This window comes from Corvus hawaiiensis, chromosome 16 (genome assembly GCF_020740725.1).
Source record: "Corvus hawaiiensis isolate bCorHaw1 chromosome 16, bCorHaw1.pri.cur, whole genome shotgun sequence".
Classification (NCBI taxonomy): domain Eukaryota; kingdom Metazoa; phylum Chordata; class Aves; order Passeriformes; family Corvidae; genus Corvus; species Corvus hawaiiensis.
Window position 1 is genome coordinate 8,724,857 of NC_063228.1, and position 19,385 is coordinate 8,744,241.

At 51.5% G+C, this 19,385-nt stretch overlaps 2 protein-coding genes across 3 annotated transcripts; one reads left to right on the forward strand and one right to left on the reverse strand.

Annotated features, from left to right (window-relative positions):
• Positions 1-1,658: 1,658 nt before the first annotated feature.
• UBFD1 (ubiquitin family domain containing 1) lies at positions 1,659-12,742 on the reverse strand. The gene is made up of 7 exons (XM_048320766.1): positions 12,596-12,742; positions 12,106-12,372; positions 11,807-12,015; positions 10,804-10,869; positions 10,498-10,603; positions 7,422-7,504; positions 1,659-6,206 (listed from the first exon to the last, which is right to left on the reverse strand). The coding sequence occupies exons 1-7, from the start codon at positions 12,621-12,623 to the stop codon at positions 6,096-6,098; spliced, it is 870 nt and encodes a 289-aa protein (XP_048176723.1). The 5' UTR covers positions 12,624-12,742; the 3' UTR covers positions 1,659-6,095.
• A 118-nt stretch (positions 12,743-12,860) lies between these two features.
• On the forward strand, positions 12,861-19,340 carry EARS2 (glutamyl-tRNA synthetase 2, mitochondrial). 2 transcript variants are annotated; one of them, XM_048320764.1, is made up of 10 exons: positions 12,861-13,167; positions 13,460-13,547; positions 13,655-13,810; positions 13,954-14,143; positions 14,403-14,875; positions 15,697-15,805; positions 16,467-16,620; positions 17,786-17,916; positions 18,182-18,317; positions 18,640-19,340. In XM_048320764.1, exons 1-10 carry the CDS (start codon positions 12,934-12,936, stop codon positions 18,721-18,723), a joined length of 1,755 nt encoding a protein of 584 aa, XP_048176721.1. In that variant the 5' UTR covers positions 12,861-12,933; the 3' UTR covers positions 18,724-19,340. The 2 variants fall into 2 exon arrangements, with proteins under 2 accessions (XP_048176721.1, XP_048176722.1); XM_048320765.1 differs by lacking the exon at positions 13,460-13,547 and having other exon boundaries at positions 12,987-13,167.
• Positions 19,341-19,385: the final 45 nt, after the last annotated feature.

The following is a 19,385-nucleotide window of genomic DNA, read 5'->3' on the forward strand; positions in this document are numbered from 1 at the left end:
GGACTCCGCTCCCGGCCACAGCCAGGCCCAGGGGTGAGGATGGAGAACAGCCTCTGCTCTGGGTGCCGCAGGGGCGTCTCACACCGGTGACAGCCCGGCACCCCAGCGCACAGCGGTCAACGCCACCCATGTACGGCCATGGGACCCCCCCGGCAGCATCCCGGCCCCGCGGGCACCACGGCCGCTTCACCCACACCACGTACACCCTTCTGGGTTCCGATCCCCGCTCAGGCACCCACCCTGAGCCCTACGGCTCGAGCCCCGCGCTCACCGGTGTCACACGCGGGACGCTCCCGCGCACCTGCCCCGAGCGCGGGGTGCCCGTGCCCGCACTGTCACACCCGGGGCACGAAGTGTCGTGTGCCGGAGCCCTCCCGCAGGACGCGCGGGGCACAGTGAGCACAGGCTCACACTGGGAACCACAAGGGCACCGCACTGTCCCCCCCCACACCTTTCCCCTGCGCTGTCCCCTCTCGGGCGCTGTCCCACCCTCCCGCACCCACCGCTCCCAGCGGCGGCCGTACCTGTGCCGGGGGCGGCGGGAGCAGCAGCAGGAGCAGCGGCAGGAGCAGCGGCCGGAGCCCCCGGGGCGCCCCCCGGAGCCCCCGCGGGCGCGGCGCGGCGGGGCCGCCCATGTCCCGGCCAGGCCAGGCCGGGCCGGGCCGCGCTGTCGCCGTGAGTCAGCGGGGCCGGGGCGGGTCCCGGACGCGGCTTCCGCCCCCCGCGCCGGCCCCGCGCTCCGCACACGCACCCGGACACCGCGGGCCCATCGGCCTCCCCGCCCCGCTTCCCCTCGCGGCTCCCGATCGTTTGTACGGGTTCAGCGTACACGCCCCGCATCCCCCTGCCGTGGGCACCTGCCCCATCCCGGCCGCGGGCACCGAGCTGAGAAAATTCCTCTCGCCGGCAACGCGGGTCGAAGCCCTCCTGGCGGCAGCGGCAGAGGACCCGGCTCCTGCCGCCACCCCGCTGTAGCCCCCCCAGCCCCACGTGCCGGGAGCGCGGCTGGGCTGGGAGCTCTTCCCGAGGGACAGCGGGGAACAGGGGGCTGCGGGGGGACCCCCGCGTGAACTGAATGCTGGACGCCACAGCCAGGGCACACCTGGACACTGAACCGAACAGGAACCTGCCCGCTGGCACACGCTGGGAGAATGGCAGCGCAAAGTTGGGGCTATTGCACTGTTTCGGAGATGGGGGTTTTTTGGCTGGGGGGACTGGAGGTGTCTAAAGGTAGAGGCGAAGCCAAGCAGCGCCTGTTCAGCGTGACAAACCTGAGGCCGCTGAAAGCCCAGCACTGGGGCTGCTCCCGAGCTTTGGGAGCTGTTAAATGGGAGTGGGACTGTGAAACCGCAGCCAGGGGCGGGCCAGCCCAGCAGGCCTGGGCCAGTCTTGGTGTAAAAGCAAATTAAAGCCCAGCTTTGGGCAGGGAGGTAGAGATCATCCTGTAACTCACAGCCCATGCGCGTGCAGTGGCACAGGGCAGCAACACCCAAATCCCCATTCTGGGAGATGGGCATCCACAGCTTTGACATGTCACAATGTCTGCCTGTGTCCATCTTCCCGCAAAGAAATTCACTACAAACCCTTTGCTCACAGCTGTTCATGCAGGAGGAAGTAGCTCAGTACCTACAGAATATGGAAACACTCAAACACAGAAATACTTAATTATCAAACTTTAATTCATAAGACTAATCTTACAGAATAAAACACCAGGATAACCAGTCAAGGTTACACTTAAAAAATCCAGCAGTGCAAATCTAAGACTAAATATTTGTCATCTCCCTCCCCCCAAAATAGGCAATAGTTTATTTAAGAATACCATAATACATGGTACTCACATATTCCATTTAAAATAAATCTGCAGTGGACACAAATATTTAAGTTTTTTTTTAATATAAAACCAAAGAATTAATTGCTTTGAGTATGGATAAGACAGAGTGAACTTCCATGAGCTACCAAGGTGAATCCTTGGCTAGAAAGTAAAATGGCCACGTTTCATACAAGACTTGTTATGGCTCTCCTGGTCCCCTGCTCCCCTTCGGTGACAAGGACATTCACTAACAAAGCCAACGGTTGCATCGTAACAGGTGGAGAAAGGCTGGAGGACAGAACTGAGGGTGTAAACAGCTCCACTGGAAAAACCAAGTTACAAAGGAAGAAAAGTAAACCAAGAGAAGTCTGGAAACAAGCCCTGCAAGGATGGGAGCAGGGAGTGCTGTGCCCAAGACAGCGGCACCGGTGGGGTCAGGACCGTGGCTGTGGGGCAGGGGGTGCAGAGCAGACCCCACCATGGCACCTGGGCAGCGCAGCAGCAGGGAATTGTTTCTCTTTGGCCCTTAGAGCATGGAGGAGCAGTGGGCACCAGCCAGCAGGTGCAAGCTGGGCAGGGTGTGTGGCACCAGCAGAGTGTGGTGGTGGTGACAGTTTCTTATCTCCTTTGAATCCAGATCACTCTCTTCCGTCACCAGAACATCCTGACTGTAGTCCACATTCCTCATCAATGTCATTAATGGAAATTACTAATTTACTTTAAACTTGGTATGAAACCACGTGAGTAACACAAGCTCTTATGCAAGACAGTCTCTGTTCAAACCCCAACCAGGCTGAGCAACAACACTTCTGCATTCCCAACAAAGTAGTGATCCTGGGACTGCTTACACTTGGGATGCACAAATGGAGAAGGAAAGAATACTGAACTTGGGACAAGTAGAGGAGGAGAAACCTGCAGTGCTGGGTAGGGATGGAGAGGGGAAGGGATGGCACACAGGGGAGCTGTGGTACTCAGTGTCATGGAACAAGCTGGGGAGCTGGGAGACTGACAGGAGGGATCCCAAGACAGCAGCAAGGAGGGGACACTGCTTGGGCTCTGGGAGCAGCCAACAGCAAACACCAGTTGTGTCCTGCAGGAACCTGCATTTGCCTCATGAATACTTCAATCTGCAATCAGCAAACCCAGAAAGCACTCAGTGCAACCTCATACGGAGTGCCACCCCAGGACGCTCCCAGGGAATCACACCTACACAAAGCAGGAACCAGTCACTGCTGAAAAACATCCTGTTAAATTGTAATTTAATACAATACAGCTGAAATACACTTTTGTGCAGCTGTTACTGTTAACTTCCCACAAAAATTGTATGTCAGATCTCAGAATCACCTTTAGCACCAATTCCAAATGCCGAGTGTTCTTGCACTTTACTCACACACTGTGTCTCACTGAGGACCAACCACCAAACTCCTCCCCAGGACCATCGGTTATGTCGAGTCTGCCTTGGGATGGTCACAGTGACCAGAGAGCAAAATCCAAAGCCAAGAGAGAGGCAGGCAATAGCTGCGAGGCAACTGTGGTGCTATCCCACTAAAGAGAGGGTGTTTCTTAATGTCAATAACTGCCTCTGGTGTATACCAGAACACACAAAACTCCACATCATTCCCAGAAAAAAAAATGGATCTTAAAAGTAGTGCTGCTAATTTGTTAGAATATTCATTTCAAAGAGGTCCCAAGAAGCCTGGGATACTGAGCCAACAAACACCAACTAAAGCATTTATAAGTCACTTTCCTGTATTTTAATTCAAATTTTGCACATAGAACAAAAAAAATGAAACAATTTATTTTTCCAATCAAAACCAACCTGCAAGGAAGCACCTAAACAGGATCACATTTTCTTAGTGTATTGTATTTTCTTCATGTTTAAAACTGGTTTGTATGTAACCAAGGGGTTTGTGCTCAGTCTCTTTTGAGCAGCTGGGCTGTACCTGGCCCAGGACGAAGAGCAGCTGTGCCCCTCCGGCAAGGAGCAGCAGGAGAGTGACACTGCCCTGTGCCCCGACAGCCTCAGCAGTGGGTCGGTGCCTGTCCCCACTCACCCCAGAGTTACTCACCCGGTTGCTGTGTCCAGCACAGAAGCCAAAGGAGCTGGGAGGAGCTGGAAGTCGGGCACATGCCCTCCCCAGGAGCAAGGGGGCGAAGGAACAGGAAAGGAAACGAACATGAACAGATGCACAGATAGGTCTGAGCACGTCAAGGAACAAATGGGAGCTGATCATCACAGAACCAGCAAGGTGGCAAGTGCCAACATGGCCCCAGGTGACAGAAAGAGCCAGTGTCACCCCTTTGCTTATCCTGTAGTGCCCATACCTTCCACCAGGTAACGAATTGTTAATTTAAGCCTTAACACCACAACTGGCAACTAGAAAACCACAAGTGTGATGGCTGCATTTCATCCATGACATTGTCACCAGTAAACTCAGGCCAGCTCCCCTCTGCCCCCACTGCTCCAGGGACTGCCAAGGGAGCTGACATGGCTCTTCTGGCCTCAGCCACTCATGTCAGGACACACTGCTGCTGGCTTGTACACAGAAAGGAAATACCTCAAGCTACAAGAGTAACAAGCACGTCACTAGTTCCTATGTAGGATATGAAACACCTTTAAAACTCATACTGTGTGGCTGTTCTAACAGAAAATACAAACTAAAAGCTGCTATCTAGAGGCTACAGGGAAGTACGTAACCTCAACACCTACCAGAAAGCCAATGTGTTTTCCAGTCTCTCAAGTAAAATACAAATAAAGTAAGTATTCATTTGGGAATTTGCACCTGCTGAGCTTCAACTGGGCTCTTCCCTCAAGGAGCATATTTAGATTAGCTATTCCTAAAAGGCTGTTTCTGCATGGGTTTGAGCTACTGGCACGGAGCAGCACCGAGCCCCAGCGCTAATGCAGAGCAGGGATGTGTGAACTGCTCCAGTCTGGTTGCACAATACCATCTGCTACGGGCTTTGCACCTGTCCAGGGCTGAGGGCTCTGTTCACAACACCTGAGAGAAATGGCACGTGGATGGATGGCTGGGATGACACACAGAGCATCACAGCCCGAGGCGCAGCACGTTCCTTCTGACAGAATGAGGTGTGAGGGCTTCTTGTGAACTGGAACAGGAGAAAAGCTGGAAGGTGGTTTACATTTCAAAACATCACTTGCTGGATAGTTAATCTAAAATATGATTCACTGAATTCAAGATCACTACAAATTTTCAAATCCAGCTCAGAAAAGACTGCTACTGTTATTAAGAATCCAAAACAGCATCTGAGCTTCTCTCTTCCCTACTGCCCCCACCCTGAACAGGGCAGGAAGGTCTCTGAGGTTCCCTCCCTTTGGGAGATCTGTGTCACCCCGCTCCTGCCAGGCAGCGTTACGGTGTTTCCATCCATGTCCATGTCACTGTGTCCCCTTGCTCGTACCAGGCAGCACAACGGTGTTTCCATTTCAACAGCTCAGTGTCAATGCAGCAGTTGCAATATGATCCTGGACTGCAACATGCACGAGCAAGAAAATGCTCCCAAAATGTAGCAGCCCAGGGCAGGAGGTGAAGCACTGACCTGGCACGAGAAGGAACAGCTGGCAGCACTGGGTCACCTGCCGTGGCAAAACATCCCTGCAGAATTCACCTGCTCCACACACGCTACACAGACCAACCCGGAGCTGCCAGAGTCAGGAAAAGGTGAGGAAAAATCCCAAACAAGCAGGGCATCTTTGGGTTAAAACAAAAAATTAGTTCTGCTACCAAAGAGTGGAAGCTGCCCTGGAGGGCCAGCGGGATATGGCTTCACCGAACAGCAACGCTGCACACTGCTACAGTTTGTTCTTAAAAATCTGCTCCTCAAAGTCCCAGTCACAACCAAGTAACTAAATTAAGTCTAATGCTGATAACTGAAAGATTATGAAAATATTTGTTTTTGTTCAAACCATGTAAAAAATCCTCAAGAATACATTGTAATATTTTCTTTTTAAAACTAAACTGGAAGATCAACTCTCAGCAGATTTAAGTGTATTACACACGATATTTTGTGAATTAAGATTTATTGATTTCCATTGTATTTGCTTTAAATATGGTTGAAGCTGACTGCAGAAAAGGGATGGTGAAATCTTTAAGTTAAAAGTAAACTAATGGTGAAAGAACATCACCTCTGGCTTCCATCCATGCCTCGTTTAGCATGTTTTAATAGTAAGTTCCAGGACTGTCACATCCAGGGATGTTGGAGGCCTCTCCCAGCAGTGTCCTTAGATTTGTGTCATTTTCCTGTGCCAGAGGTGAGCGTGCTTTCAAAAATACTGCCACTTCCCCAGCACCGTGTCTTTGATTGCATCGACATACTGAGTTGGGACCCAATAGACCCAGTAGTAAGATGCTTCTGTTGGGCCCAGCTGAAATGCCTGCAATTAAAAATGACAACATTTACACATGGGAACAAGGAGCTGGTCCCAGTGGACAGGCACAGCTCGTCCACTGCCAAACCAGACTAGCCTGTCCCACCTGCTGCTCCCTCCAGCACTCAGGGCATCCTACAGCTCTTTGGTGGGCAATTAAAGGAGCATTCCAGAGAACAAGAGCTGCAGAGCACTGAGAAAACCATGAGCTCTTTCCTTTTACAACATCACAACAGTAACCAAAACTCCTGGCCAGTTTCAAGAACATGAGGAAATTATTCTAGTAGACAACCTGAAGCATAACTCAGAGTCTCTAAAGAAATGACAAAGCTGAGAAGCCAAACAGGAACTAAACAAGACAATGACCACGTTTTTATAGTCATAGGATTTTATATTTAGACTTAATGTCCTCTTCCCAATTTCTCTCCTATGCCCAGAAGAGGGGCACCACGGCATGTCAGAGCCTCTGTTCTTGCTGTGAGATAAGTATATTGTAACGTGTGCTGAAGAGGACAACATCTTACATGAGTGGTCAAAAATCAAGTATTTGGACAGAGACTAGAGTAGCACCCTTCTGCAGGTCATGATTTTAAGGAAAAACATTTCCCTTTCCTCCCCCTACAGAAGGAAACAGACTTCTTATAGAAAAGAAACTTACTTCAACATTAAAAAATAGTTACTGTACTTTGAAAAGTAGGATCTTAAAAAAACCTCATGGACTAAAATAAACAGCCAAAAATTCAGCACATTAGCACAGTTCTCTTCTGAAATGTAACTTTGCCAGATCCCATGCCAGTTGTTCAGAAAATTACAGGTGTGAAAAGATATTACAGCATCAAATCCTTTTTTCTTAAACTCCATCAAGGCCTGTTTAAATAAATACCACAGAAACTAGAAATTAAATCAGGTAGCAAAAAATATCACTACCATTAAGAAATCATGAGCTATGTTGTATGTTTACTGGTTTAACACTGTCACAGTCAGAAGATACAAAATTATACTTAAGCACTTCATGTTTGTGTGAAACCAGTCCAGATTTCCACACAGCAGCAGATATTCAATATGGACCCAAAATATTGACAGTGTGAGAGAAGCCCATGGCCCCATCTCCACAAAGCTGGAGCCACCATCCACCTCCAGCATGCTCTGACCTACAGCCTCAGTAGTGTGCACTGTGTGAAGGAATTAGATGGTAATGATTAAAGTAGAGCTGTTACTCACCATCATGTGATAATCCTCATGGCCTTCAATAGGTTCACTCACCACATTTTTAATGGACCCCATGGGTAACTTTTCTGTTCTCTCTACATTAAAATTGATCAAAGTATTATTTCTGACATGCGGGGAAGCAGTATTTCATATTAATTTCATACACCACCTCCATTAATGCCAAAATCTCCTCAGGTCAACAGTCTACCCTCCAGGTGAGTTTTGGATACCTGCTGCCCAGGACGTGGTGGCTGCAGCACCACACACCCCACAGCTGGCACCCCAGTAGTGTGAAGGAATCCAAAAGTGCATCACACAGTTCCCCTGCATCACAGGAAGTATTTCAGTGTTCATGATTTGGGCCTAGACTGAGTGATGGGAAATCCCAAGATTTACTTAATGTTTTCACATAAGGAACTCCCCTGAGAGCAGCAGGGATGCTCATCCTAGTGGAATCTAGTCCAGGTAGGAGAATATTCAGGACTAACTACCAAGGATTATACTGAACTCTCAACAGCAAGGCTGAAAGCTGGCAAAGATAGGCTGATCTAACTCTGAAAGCTTAGGCCTGGCTTTACCCTGTCACAGAGTGCAGAGAAGCACAGGGAAGGGAATAAAAAAGAGTAAATAGGGAAAGAACAAGTAAGAAAAACTGAAGCCCCAAAAGACTACAATTACAAGGCAGGGTAACGTCAGCCAGCCAGAGGCAATGACAAGAGCAACAAAATACACAGTCCAGGGCAGAGTTTTCCTGTCAGCTCTGTCCTCACTCCTTTCTGAACACTTAATTCCAAGATCCTGCCTTTCAGTTCAAGCCTTCAGCATCAGCCGAAAGTTACCTTCTCAGATACAAGACAAAGAATACCCAAAACACTTTAAGAAGGAGAAGCTGAACTCTGAGTTCTTGAGATAGATCTATTTCATTTGTGATCCAAAAAAACCTCACACCTACCTACAGAAGGCACACAGGGAGATAAACTCAGTGATGTAAGGAAAAATATTCTCTGCCTCAGCACCATAACTGAGCTCACTCTGAACTACCTGTTCAGACCTGTGACTTCATTCATGAGAGGAAACCCCACTCTGCCCTCCTTTAGCATCCCCCAAATCAATTTCTGCTCTGAGTATCCCAGCAACAGACAAATCCTATTATCAATGCCTCTGTGCAACTGACACAGAGCAACTGGGGAACATCTGCCTGTACCAAACTTCAGACTACAAACACCTGCACAAACCCTCTGTGAGGCCCAGGGAGGCTGCAGGGGTGGGGGGAAGAACCAGCTCCAACTCTCCAGGGCCAGCAAATGACAAGCTGTGTGAACACCCAGATGTGTTTACTCCAGCCCTTACCTGCTGGCCTCTGCCATGGGTTTCTCAGAGTAGGAAGTTTTTCCCAATAACAGCCAGCAATTACAGCCATTCCCTAGAGGCAGCAAGCTGCTGCTAATTTGGGAAAGTAGGGAAACAGGTTACAGGAAACACATGACTACACAAAGAATCAAATTCACAGCTTTAGGAACACTACGTAGAACACCTCAGAAACACTATACTTGAAACTCTTCTGGAAGGTGATGAAAGAGATTAATCACCTAAATACTGTGCATGGATTTAGAACCTGGGACCAGTAACAGAAAAATCTGCCTACCCAACCTATTGAGGAAAAACATGGCCCAATGCCTTGCTCCATCACTTCACCCAGGAGAGAAATCATTGCAACTGGCATCAAGAGAGGTTTTAAAGCCAGAAAAAATCTTCACAGTCAAGTCTGTCCTACAAAGAAAGGGTCAAAAACTTTTGACACTTCTGCTTACTTTGGAACTACTGTAGCAGCTGGAGGCAGTATAACCATCCAATTAGGCTACTTTACTGGGACAGTGAGCAAGCACTTTCATCCCTCTTGCTCATCACTATATACTGCCCATCCTAGTCAAACTGAAGGAGCATAGCTTCCTTGGCAGGTGAGGGGATCCCAGTGTCCCATTTAGTCCCAGCCAGCAATTAAGCACCATGCAGCCACTCACTCCCCCTGCCCCACTGGGATGGGGAGGAGAACTGGGGAAAAAAGTAAAAAACTCATGGGTTGAGGTAAGAACAGTTTAATAATTGAAACAAAGTAAAATGTACTACTACTACTACTGGTAATAATAACAGTCATAAAATAAAATTAAAAAGAAACTCCAGAGAAACTAGTGATGCCCAATACAGCTCCTCCCCACCCACTGACCAATGTCCAGCCTGTCCCCCATCAGTGACTAGTCCCTTCCAGTCAACTGCCCCCAGTTGATACTGGAATGATGCTCTGTGGTGGGGAATACTCCTTTGGCCAGCTCTGGTCAGCTGTCCTGACCCAGCTCCTTGAATGCCTCCTCACAGGCAGAGTCTGAGACACCAAACAGTCCTTGACTGAGGGAAGCACTGTGCAGCAACAACCAAAACATCCGCTGTTATCAGCATTACTCCCATCCTGAATCCAAAACAGCTACTGGGAAGAAAATCAATTCTATCCCAGCCAAAACCAGGACAGAGACATCCTCAGCAAGGTACGTTATCCCCACGTCATTCCTAGCTCCTCCTGGCACCACTCATGACTGCAAACCAACCCCTCTGCACAGCACCACAGTTGTGCATTACTGAGACGAGACATAATTTTGGCTGGAAGGACAGAGAGTGCCGGAGATGCCAACACTCCTGGTTTCTATCCCAGTTCTGAGTTTTCCTTCCAAGTCTTGGCTAAGCCACTGAGCCCCTGTGTACTGCTGGCATCAAATCCATGCTTATGGAGTGCTTTTGAGATATGCCAGAAGTGTCAAATACTATTGTTTACATTTGGAGCCAGGAACAGCACACTGGGCCAGTCTGCTGGCACCACTCAACTCCAGTTTTTCAGGAACTGATGTGGAATATCAAGTACTATTCAATGACCTGGGAGAATGGCACCTGAGAACAGGAAACAAAGTTTTTTGAAGCACTGCAATACCAACATTATTCCCTAAACACAACTCAGTCAGAGGAGAAGCTTTTCTAGGTCACGCAGTTCAGTCACAGCCTAATCACCAATTGTTCATCCCCGAGGCTGAGAGGTGCTCACCTTTTGTACCAATCCACAGCTGGTCTTGCTCGAGTTTGAAGGTCAATCTGACTTTCCCCCCTGACTTGTTGTACATGCCGGACAGCGGCACCGTGGGCAGACGCTCCTGCAACGAGACACAATCAGTCACGGGCAGGGGCTGGGACAGAAAAGCTACATTCTCTCAACTTTTTAAGCATGAGGACCATCCATCTTTCCAGCTTTCTGCTAAGACAGCAAAGAATGACTGAATCAGCAGGGAAAGGTCTCAAATCACAAAGAAGTCTCTTTTCTGATTCTGAGTGTCTCAAGACCTTATTCACGCACCTGCACACCTTTGACAGAAGGCATCACATCGTCAGGTTTTCCTTTATCCAATACTTTTCTGTGTTGCTACAATATAAAAAGAGAAATTAAATTCACAGAAACATTACAAAGCTTCGCAATGTACTTCCAGCTGCTCCCCCGAACTACATCCCAATGGCACTGAGAGACAGCTGAGGGCTGTTCACAGGCATCTGTCCCGTGGGCATCAGTTCTTTTCAAACTTATTGTGCACTTTCTAATATACTCTCAAGAAATTACCAAAAAGAACAGAACTCCAATATAATGCCAAGGGTATCAGCCTTCTCAAATACACATACACATAAATACATGTCTATAAAAACCGAATTGTTACATCCAGTGAACGGCAGAAGCCCTCTGTGACTGGCAGTGCAACCCAGCACCAAACCAGAACGGATTAGAGCAGTGGTAACTTTTAAATTCACACTCACAGCTTGTACCTGGCTGAGCATCTTTAAGAAATGATGGGACTGACACTGAGTGTGAACTGCAATAAATCACAGAAAACCAACAGCATGCTTCATAGAGGCACTACTTAATTTTAACCAAATTTATTTTGAGAAAGGCACAGGGCTGGTAATACTTTGAGCTGGCAATCCTTCACCAGCCACACTGCAGCACCACCAAACCAGCCTCACTGCACTGTGCTCCAAAATGTGAGAGGAGAATTAAACACCCACATTCCCATCAGGGCTGGGACAGCTGAGGGAACTGCTCTCTTGGTGTTCATTTTAAGCAGTTTTTGGAGATCAAATTCTTTTGTGCCAATAAAAATTAGTTATGTTTTAGACAAAGTTAATTTGGACTGTGTTTGCACTAACATCCATCAAACACTTCCATTTCTTAGCCAAAACGCTTGGCTGTGCCTGGCACCACAAGCAGTCTTGCAAAGCCCCAGTCCCTGCTGGACTAAACAGTTCTCTGCAGGAGAACCACGTAAATCCTACCGCTCCCCCATGCCAGCAATTATTGAGACATTAATAACCTTTTGTCTGCAAAGTGGCTCCTTTTTGTTTTCCTCAGCTTTGACCTCCTGTTGAGCAGCTTCTTTGGGTGTATTTACTGCTAGCACATCGTTGATGGTAGAGCCCACAACCATTATTTTCGCTCCATTTGTTACTTTGATTTCCCGCAACGTTTTCTCCTCTGGCAGAAGTCCCTTGAACATAACTTTCTGCATGGCCGGCGGGAGGCCTAGAGACAAGCACAGCGATTAGGAGCCCGCGGCAGCGGCGAGGGAGGCGCGAAGGAGGCGCGGGGGAGGCGGCGGCGGTCCCGACAGACCTGTGAGCGAGTGGATCTTCTGCTTCAGCTCGGCTCCCGTGCTGTCCAGGCAGAACTTCACGTCGTACTTGTTCTTGTTCCAGATCACCTTCAGCTCCACCAGCTCCCTCCCGCTGCCCTCGTCGCCGCCGTTGCTGACAGACGCCTGCGGGGGCTCCTGGCGCTCCTCGCCCTCCGGAGACCTCCCCGCCGCCGGCAAGCCGCCCCCTCCGCCGCAGCCCAGCGGCAGTTCCTGAGGCTCCGCCTCCATGCCCGGCTCCTCGGCACCTGTGGGGAGCGGACAGGAAGATCCTGGCCCACGGGACGCTGCCCCGGCCCGGCCCCGCTCCAGCCCCGGAGCGCCTCCCGCAGTGTGTCCGGGGCCGGCTCCCCGCGCCGGCGCCTCCCAGCCCGCCCCGCCGCCCCATGCACCGGCATTGCGGGCTCCCAACACCGCGAGGTCCCGACACCGCGGGCTCCCGACATCGCGGGCTCCCGGCCGCGCTCGTACCATCAGCGGCGGCAGCGGCGGCGGCCATGATGATTGTGTACAAATCCGCCGCGGGGCACGCCGGGAAACGCTGCCGCCGCCGCCGCTGCTGCTGGGCCGCGCCGGCTCCCGTAGCCGCCCCCGTCCGCCCCTCAGCGTGGGGGCGGTGCGAGCCCCCAAATCTCGCCCCCGCAGCACCGGCCGCGCTGCGCCGGGAGGGGCGCCGGACCCTCCGTTTAGCTCCCCGAGCACCGGAACCCCCCCGCGCTGCCGGGCCTGTGGCGGCGGTCGCGGTCCCCTCGCGCGACCGGAGGAAGCGGGTGGAGGCGCCTTTAAGGGACGCCCCGCCCCCAGCCGCGATGCGCGCAAGGATTGGCTGCCGCGGCCGGGCGGAAGCGGCGCCACGGCCACGTGGGCGCGTGGCGGGATGGCGCGAGCTCTGCGCGCGCTGCGCTGCGCGGCGGGATCGGGATCGGGATCGGGATCGGGATCGGGATCGGGGTCCGGGTCCGGGTCCGGGTCCGGGTCTGGGTCCGGGTCCGGGTCCGGGTCCGGGCGGGAGCCGCGGGTCCGGTTCGGCCCCAGCCCCACAGGTAACCAGCCCCTCGGCAGCCCCGCCCCTGCCCGTCCCCCGGGGCTCCGCTGCGGCGGGGGCGGGGCTTTGGGTTGGAAAACATCTATTCGGGCTCTCGAGGGGCGGGTGTGGGGAAGGTGGGTGTTGGCTTCCTGGAGAGCTAAGGGGTTGATGCTCCTGCCGGAGCTTCTGAGCTCGCCCTGCCAGCGTGTCCCGGTGCCCTCCTGGTTGTGCGGGGTCACTGTTAGTCTACCGTGGCAGTGCTGTTCCTGGCATGTGCCAGCTTATAACGGATTTCCCGGTCATTTCAGGGAATCTGTTCGTGGGAGCAGTCATCCATAAGTTATTTTCATAGCCTGTGCCCCCGCAGCTGTGTTCGTGCGGTCACCTCCCGCCTCGGTAACGCTACTATCGCAGGCAGCATCCATCGCCCTTCCAGCTCATATTTAGAACTCTTCTCTGGGTCTTCAGTGTGACAGTCTCCTTTGATTTCCCCACGACTACAGGTTTTCTGCATTTGGGTGGCCTTAGGACTGCTTTGTACAATTACATATTTGCCAAAAAATACCAAGGGACCTTTATTTTAAGAGTGGAGGATACAGATCAGAATCGGGTGGTGCCCGGAGCTGCAGAAGGAATAGAAGATATGTTGGACTGGGCAGGTATTTAGAAACATCTTTCATTTTTCACCTACTGAAACCTTATCTTTCTAACAGTACTCAGTTTGAGGGTGGGTTTGGCTCTGCCTTTCTATGAGCTGTTTTGACAGCCCAGCTGTTCAAGTCCTGCTGTGCCGGTGTTCCAGGTATTCCCCCGGATGAGAGCCCCGGCCGCGGCGGCCCCGCTGGGCCCTACGTGCAGTCGCTGAGGCTGGAGCTGTACCGCAGGGCCAGCGCGGCGCTGCTGGACAGTGGGGCTGCCTATCGCTGCTTCTGCACCCCACAGCGCCTGCAGCTGCTCCGGAGGGAGGCTCTGCGCAGCCAGCAGACCCCACGGTATGAGTCCCTGTCCCTGTCCCACGCGGCTCTCTCAGGGCTGCGCACTTGCAAAAAGCCACTTTGCAATGGGATTGTGCCTCGCTGCCCGTAGAGAGAGAAGCCATGTGTCACCCTCCAGAGATGAGGTGTTTGACTGGATGTGTAGTGGGCGGGTTACAGCTAAAATTCAGGCATCTGCTTAGAGTTTTGGGAATGTAAAAATGGCTGATGGTGTTGGCCTGTGTTGAGTGGAAACCTTTGTTCTCATCTGCCAAAGATATGACAACCGGTGTCGGCACCTGACACCCACGGAAGTGGCCCAGAAGCTGTCACAGGGCCTTGACTGCGTCATCCGCTTCCGGCTGGAGAAGGGGGTGGAACCCTTCCAGGACCTGGTCTATGGCTGGAACAAGCATGAGGTGGCTGAGGTGGAAGGTGACCCCGTGATTCTCAAGGGGGATGGCTTCCCCACGTACCACCTGGCAAATGTGGTAGATGACCACTACATGGGCATCACCCATGTCCTGCGCGGGACTGAGTGGCTGACTTCAACTTCCAAGCACCTGCTCCTCTACAAAGCCTTTGGCTGGGAGCCCCCTCAGTTTGGCCACCTCCCACTGCTGCTGAACAAGGATGGTGGGAAGCTGTCCAAGAGGCAGGGGGACATCTTCCTGGAGCACTTTGCTCGGGACGGCTTCCTGCCAGAGGCACTGGTGGACATTGTCACCAACTGCGGCTCAGGGTTCACAGGTAACACCACAGGCTCCTGCCTGCCAGGTCACTTCATGCTGACTTTGTGGCATGGGCTGGTTTTATTTTAATAGCTGAGAACTTTGTCAGTGTTTGAAGGGGTCAGGAAATGGGTGTAAGGTAACCAGTCAGTCACTGGGGTGCCACCAGGGCTTCTGCAAAGCTCCTGTGAAAGGAGCTGGAATGGTGGAAATCTTTCTGCTGCTGTTCAGCCATTAAAATTGAGTCTGATGCTTAATGGGTTCCCCCTTGGGAAAACCCTCACTTCAAGGTTGAGCAACTGTGAACTCTTGGGAAAACTGCATTCTGTGGTTAATAATTGCAGTGTTGTCTGACACCTGTGCCATTTCTCCTTTAACCTGACAGACCATGAGGAATTGAGTCAATGTCTCCTTTTGTGGTTCTTGCTGTGTGGGGATCACAAATTAACTTGTGTTCTGAGAGCTCTGCTTGGGAATGAAATCTTCCTTGGGCAGCGAAGCCCCTTAGCTGAGTGTTACTTCTCTCTGGCTGACTGAGGTGGAGGTGTTCCGCTGAGGAAGGTGATGAAGCCAAGCAGAATGTCCCAGTTCCTGGTGCCTTGAGAGTAGAGCAGGCTCCTGGGGAGAGGGCAGCATCCCGTGTGTGCCTGCTGACAGTTCCCTCCTGCCTGCTGGAGGATGTCCCTGCTGCTGCTGGTACTGCACAGGTGGCTGTCTTGTGTCACCTTTCCTCAGTGTGCTGCTGGCCTGGCCCCATGCCCGAGGCCTGTGGTGAGGAGAGTGGTGGTTGTTCTGTGTGGGAGCACACACCCCTCTGATTCTGTTTGGGTTGTGTTGCAGAGAAGAAGATGGGGAGGACTTTGGAGGAGCTGATCTCCCAGTTTGAAGTAGGCAGAATTACAACCCATTCTGCTCTTCTGGACCTGGAAGCTCTCCCAGAATTCAACAGGTAAAATATTAGTGGTAGCTTTAAAATGTAGTAAGTACCACATCAGTGAGAATTTATTCCTAGCACTTGGCTTTGCCTGGAGGTTTTGTTTGCTGGATCAAGCATGGTTCTGGTGCAGCAGCTTTTGGGCTGTGCTAAGAAGAAGCATAAGTTTCTTCTCACACCGTTCCTGCCTCCTATCCTGTGCACTGCGGCTGGCAACATTGGAAATCTAGGCAGAGGGTGGATGTAGCTGGGAGGATCTAAAATCTTAAGTTTATAACATAAGAAAATAACATCTAAAAAGAGCTAACGCTTCTGAAAAGTTCCTCTGCAAGTACACTCGTGCTGCTAGGACACTGTGCTGCTTAGAGTGGTCTCATCATCAGTTCACTGTGGGGCACCAGAGCTAAATGCTTCTTTGTAGAGTGTCTGACCGTGGTTTAGTGTTGCTTTTCTAGCACTTCTGAGTTTTAGCTCAGTTGGTCAGAGCATGGTGCTAATAAAGCCAAGGTCATGGGTTCAGTCCCCACATGTGCCATGCACTTAAAAGTTGGACTTGATGATCCTTGTGGGTCTCTTCCAACTCAGAATATTCTGTGCTTTCTGTGAAATGTGGTTGGGGTGATAAGATCCAACATAACCCAAAGCAATCCAAAAGCAGGTCTTTTCTCTGTTACAGGGTTCACCTCACCCGTCACATTGAGAACCAAGGGCTGCGCCAAAGGCTCGTTAGGGAGCTGCAGGGGCTGGTGGAGCTCGTCTATGGGGATCAGCAAGTGGATCCAGATGTTCTGGAAGATGAATATGTGGAGCGAGTCCTCCTGCTGAGAAAAGTATGAGTAGTGACAGAGCACTGTGCTACCATTCTGGGAGCTGAGGTGTTGTGGAGATTCCTGGATGAAGACTCGGCTGAGCCCTGGGCTGTGATAGGAGCTCTGCTGTGGCACAACCTGCACACAGCTGTCACGGCCAGCTCTGGTGGCTGTGTGCCAGCCAGCTGCCAAAATCCCCTGATACAGGCGGCTGAGCTGTGGGAATGGGCCTGGTGAATGTCCTGGTGGTCTTTGCAGAGTCTTAAACTCATCCCTACTTTGCCGAGCCAGCACGGAACTCCCTCAGCAGAGGGATGACGTGTCCCTGCCGTGGAAGTGATCATGGAATTGCAGGATGTTTTTGAAAGACCCTTCTGCTTCCCACTCAGAACTGAATGGGGGGGTAGTACTGGATAAGATCAGCTGTGGCTTTGTCTAGATGAGCTGACAACCTCCAAAGAGCCCTTGTCCTGTAGCCCAGGGAGTAGCTGACTTGGGAAGGAAGCTCCAGCCCCCATGTCCCTCATGACAGCATGCAGGTCCCTCATGCCAGCAGAGGCCTCTCCTGGCCTCTCCCACTCACCTCTCCCCTTTGCTGACAGGACAGCATAAGGTGCTTCTGCTTTGCTGCTGCTCTGGGCCTTGGAAGCAAAGTCCAAGCAGCCTCTGCCAAGAGGGATGAAGCTCCTGGAGACACCAGTGGGGTTTGTGTCAGGAGCCTGGGTTTTGGTGAAGGGGCTGAGTGCTCGCAGGGGGAAGGTGACTCCAGCTGTTCCCAGTCTGCTCCGGGGATGCTGCTGGAGTATCTGGGAGATTCCTTGTGAAGGATAAAGCCCTCTGTATGGGCAGGAAGGGACCCAGCTGTCCCAGTGTGAAGGCTGCACATGGCAACAGGATGGTGACTCGTGTGGTTTCCCACTGCATGCTGAAAAGTGGCCACTTCCCCAGCTAGCTCCAAGTCAGCCACATGTTGCTCAGCACCTCAGGGACAGCCAATGCTCTCTGAGCTGCCTCTGTGTCCCCACTCACTCCGGGGGGCTCTGGGGGTGGAAAACCGAGCTACCTTGCTGTCAGCACAAGGGCACTGCTGTGAAGGTGTGAACACTGCTGTGAAGCCCAGGCTGGATGGAATTGCTTCCTCCACAGCACAGCCCTCTGCCCTGCCAGCTTTGCTTTCTTTCCCTAGGGTCACATAAGCCTCCTGAAGAATCTGGTGTCGAGTGATTACTCTTACCTGTGGGTCAGGCCCTCGGTGTCCCGGCAGCAGCTACAAACAATTTCTGCAGAAGTAGATGAAATAGGAAAACTAGTTTTAGGGTAAGTGTGCTGCTGTCTGAGCTGAGTAGTGGCAGCAATGGCTTCTCATCTCTGAAAATTGTGTTCTTTAAAAACCAATCAGAATTACTGCTTTTTCTATGGATTTCCACATCTGTGGCATAATTCTGTGGTTTAAACTTGGTCCTTTGAATGAGCTCTGCTTCTTGTGAGCAGAGGGAGCACCCCGGGCACAGGGCAGGCGTGAGAGTTAGGAATCCTGTGGTTTTCATGTCCCCAGACTGTAAGGACACCTTCTTTCCTAAAGGCTCATGACAAGGCAGGCAGCTGCCTTGACTGTGGAGGAGTTGAACAAAGACCTGAGAAGTCTTCAGAAGCAAACCAGAGAGACCAAGTACAGCAGCATGATGCAGCTCCTCCGCTTGGTGCTCAGCGGGCGGCAGGTAAAAAGAACAATTCTGAGATTATGTGCAATCTGCTTTCACAGAGCTCAAACCCAAGTTTTACAAAAGTTCTCCAAAGCCTAATCCTGGCTCAGCTCTGGTGCTAATCCTTCAGGTCCATCTGACCAGGGCTGGCATTTGCCTTCAGGAGGAGAAACCCCAAGCCTTTGTTTGAGCTGCTAATGACCCCCCCCCCCCCCCCCCCCTCAGTCTGGCAGCGATCCAAGAGCGAATCGCTCCATAGATTCAGTCACCATGATGCACAAACACGTGCCGGGAAGTTTCAGTTCCATGTGTTCAGTGACTCCCTCTGTGTTTGCAGCACGGCCCGAGCGTTGCCGAGATGATGGTGACTTTGGGAGCTGAGGAAGTGTGCGGCCGGATACAGAGAGCACTGTCCAGCTGATACGGGACATTGGTGACGCTGCCAGGTGTGCACTCGGAGGGTGCAGGCAGCACCTGTGTGATCATCTCTGATCAGATGAGCTGGGCTTTAGGCCAGGCAGGTGTCTGTGCTGTTCCCATGCCTGTATGACCCTGCACTAAGCACAAGCCACTTCGTCTGGGAGAGGAACCAAATCCAGATTCAACGCCATCCTACTGTCACCTCGTGCAAGGAGCCTGGTTTGCAGGGTGGGAGAAAAAGACATGTATCAGCATTTAAATTCACACCATATGGACAGAAAGTAACTGAACTTCAGATAGCAGCAGATCAGATTCTTTTTGGAGAGGGCCTTGCAGGGTACCTACAGCTACACAACACAGTTCCCCAATAAATACCATGGGCAGGTATATATATATATATATATATATATATAAACAGATATATATTATAGCTGTTGCCCTCTTAGCTGCCCTGGTCTCCTACCAGGCTGCGTGAGCTGCTCGGAGAGGGGGACTCCTCCCTGTGTACTATGTCATGCACGTGGTTCTGCTAAAAATATCCCTGATCAGGAGATTGGGATGTTTTTTCCTCTTTTGTCTGATGCCCTTTTAATTATTAAATTAATGTGGTGACTTTGATTCCGTTCTCACCAATACTCTGCGCGCCGGTGAGGGGAGGAGCTC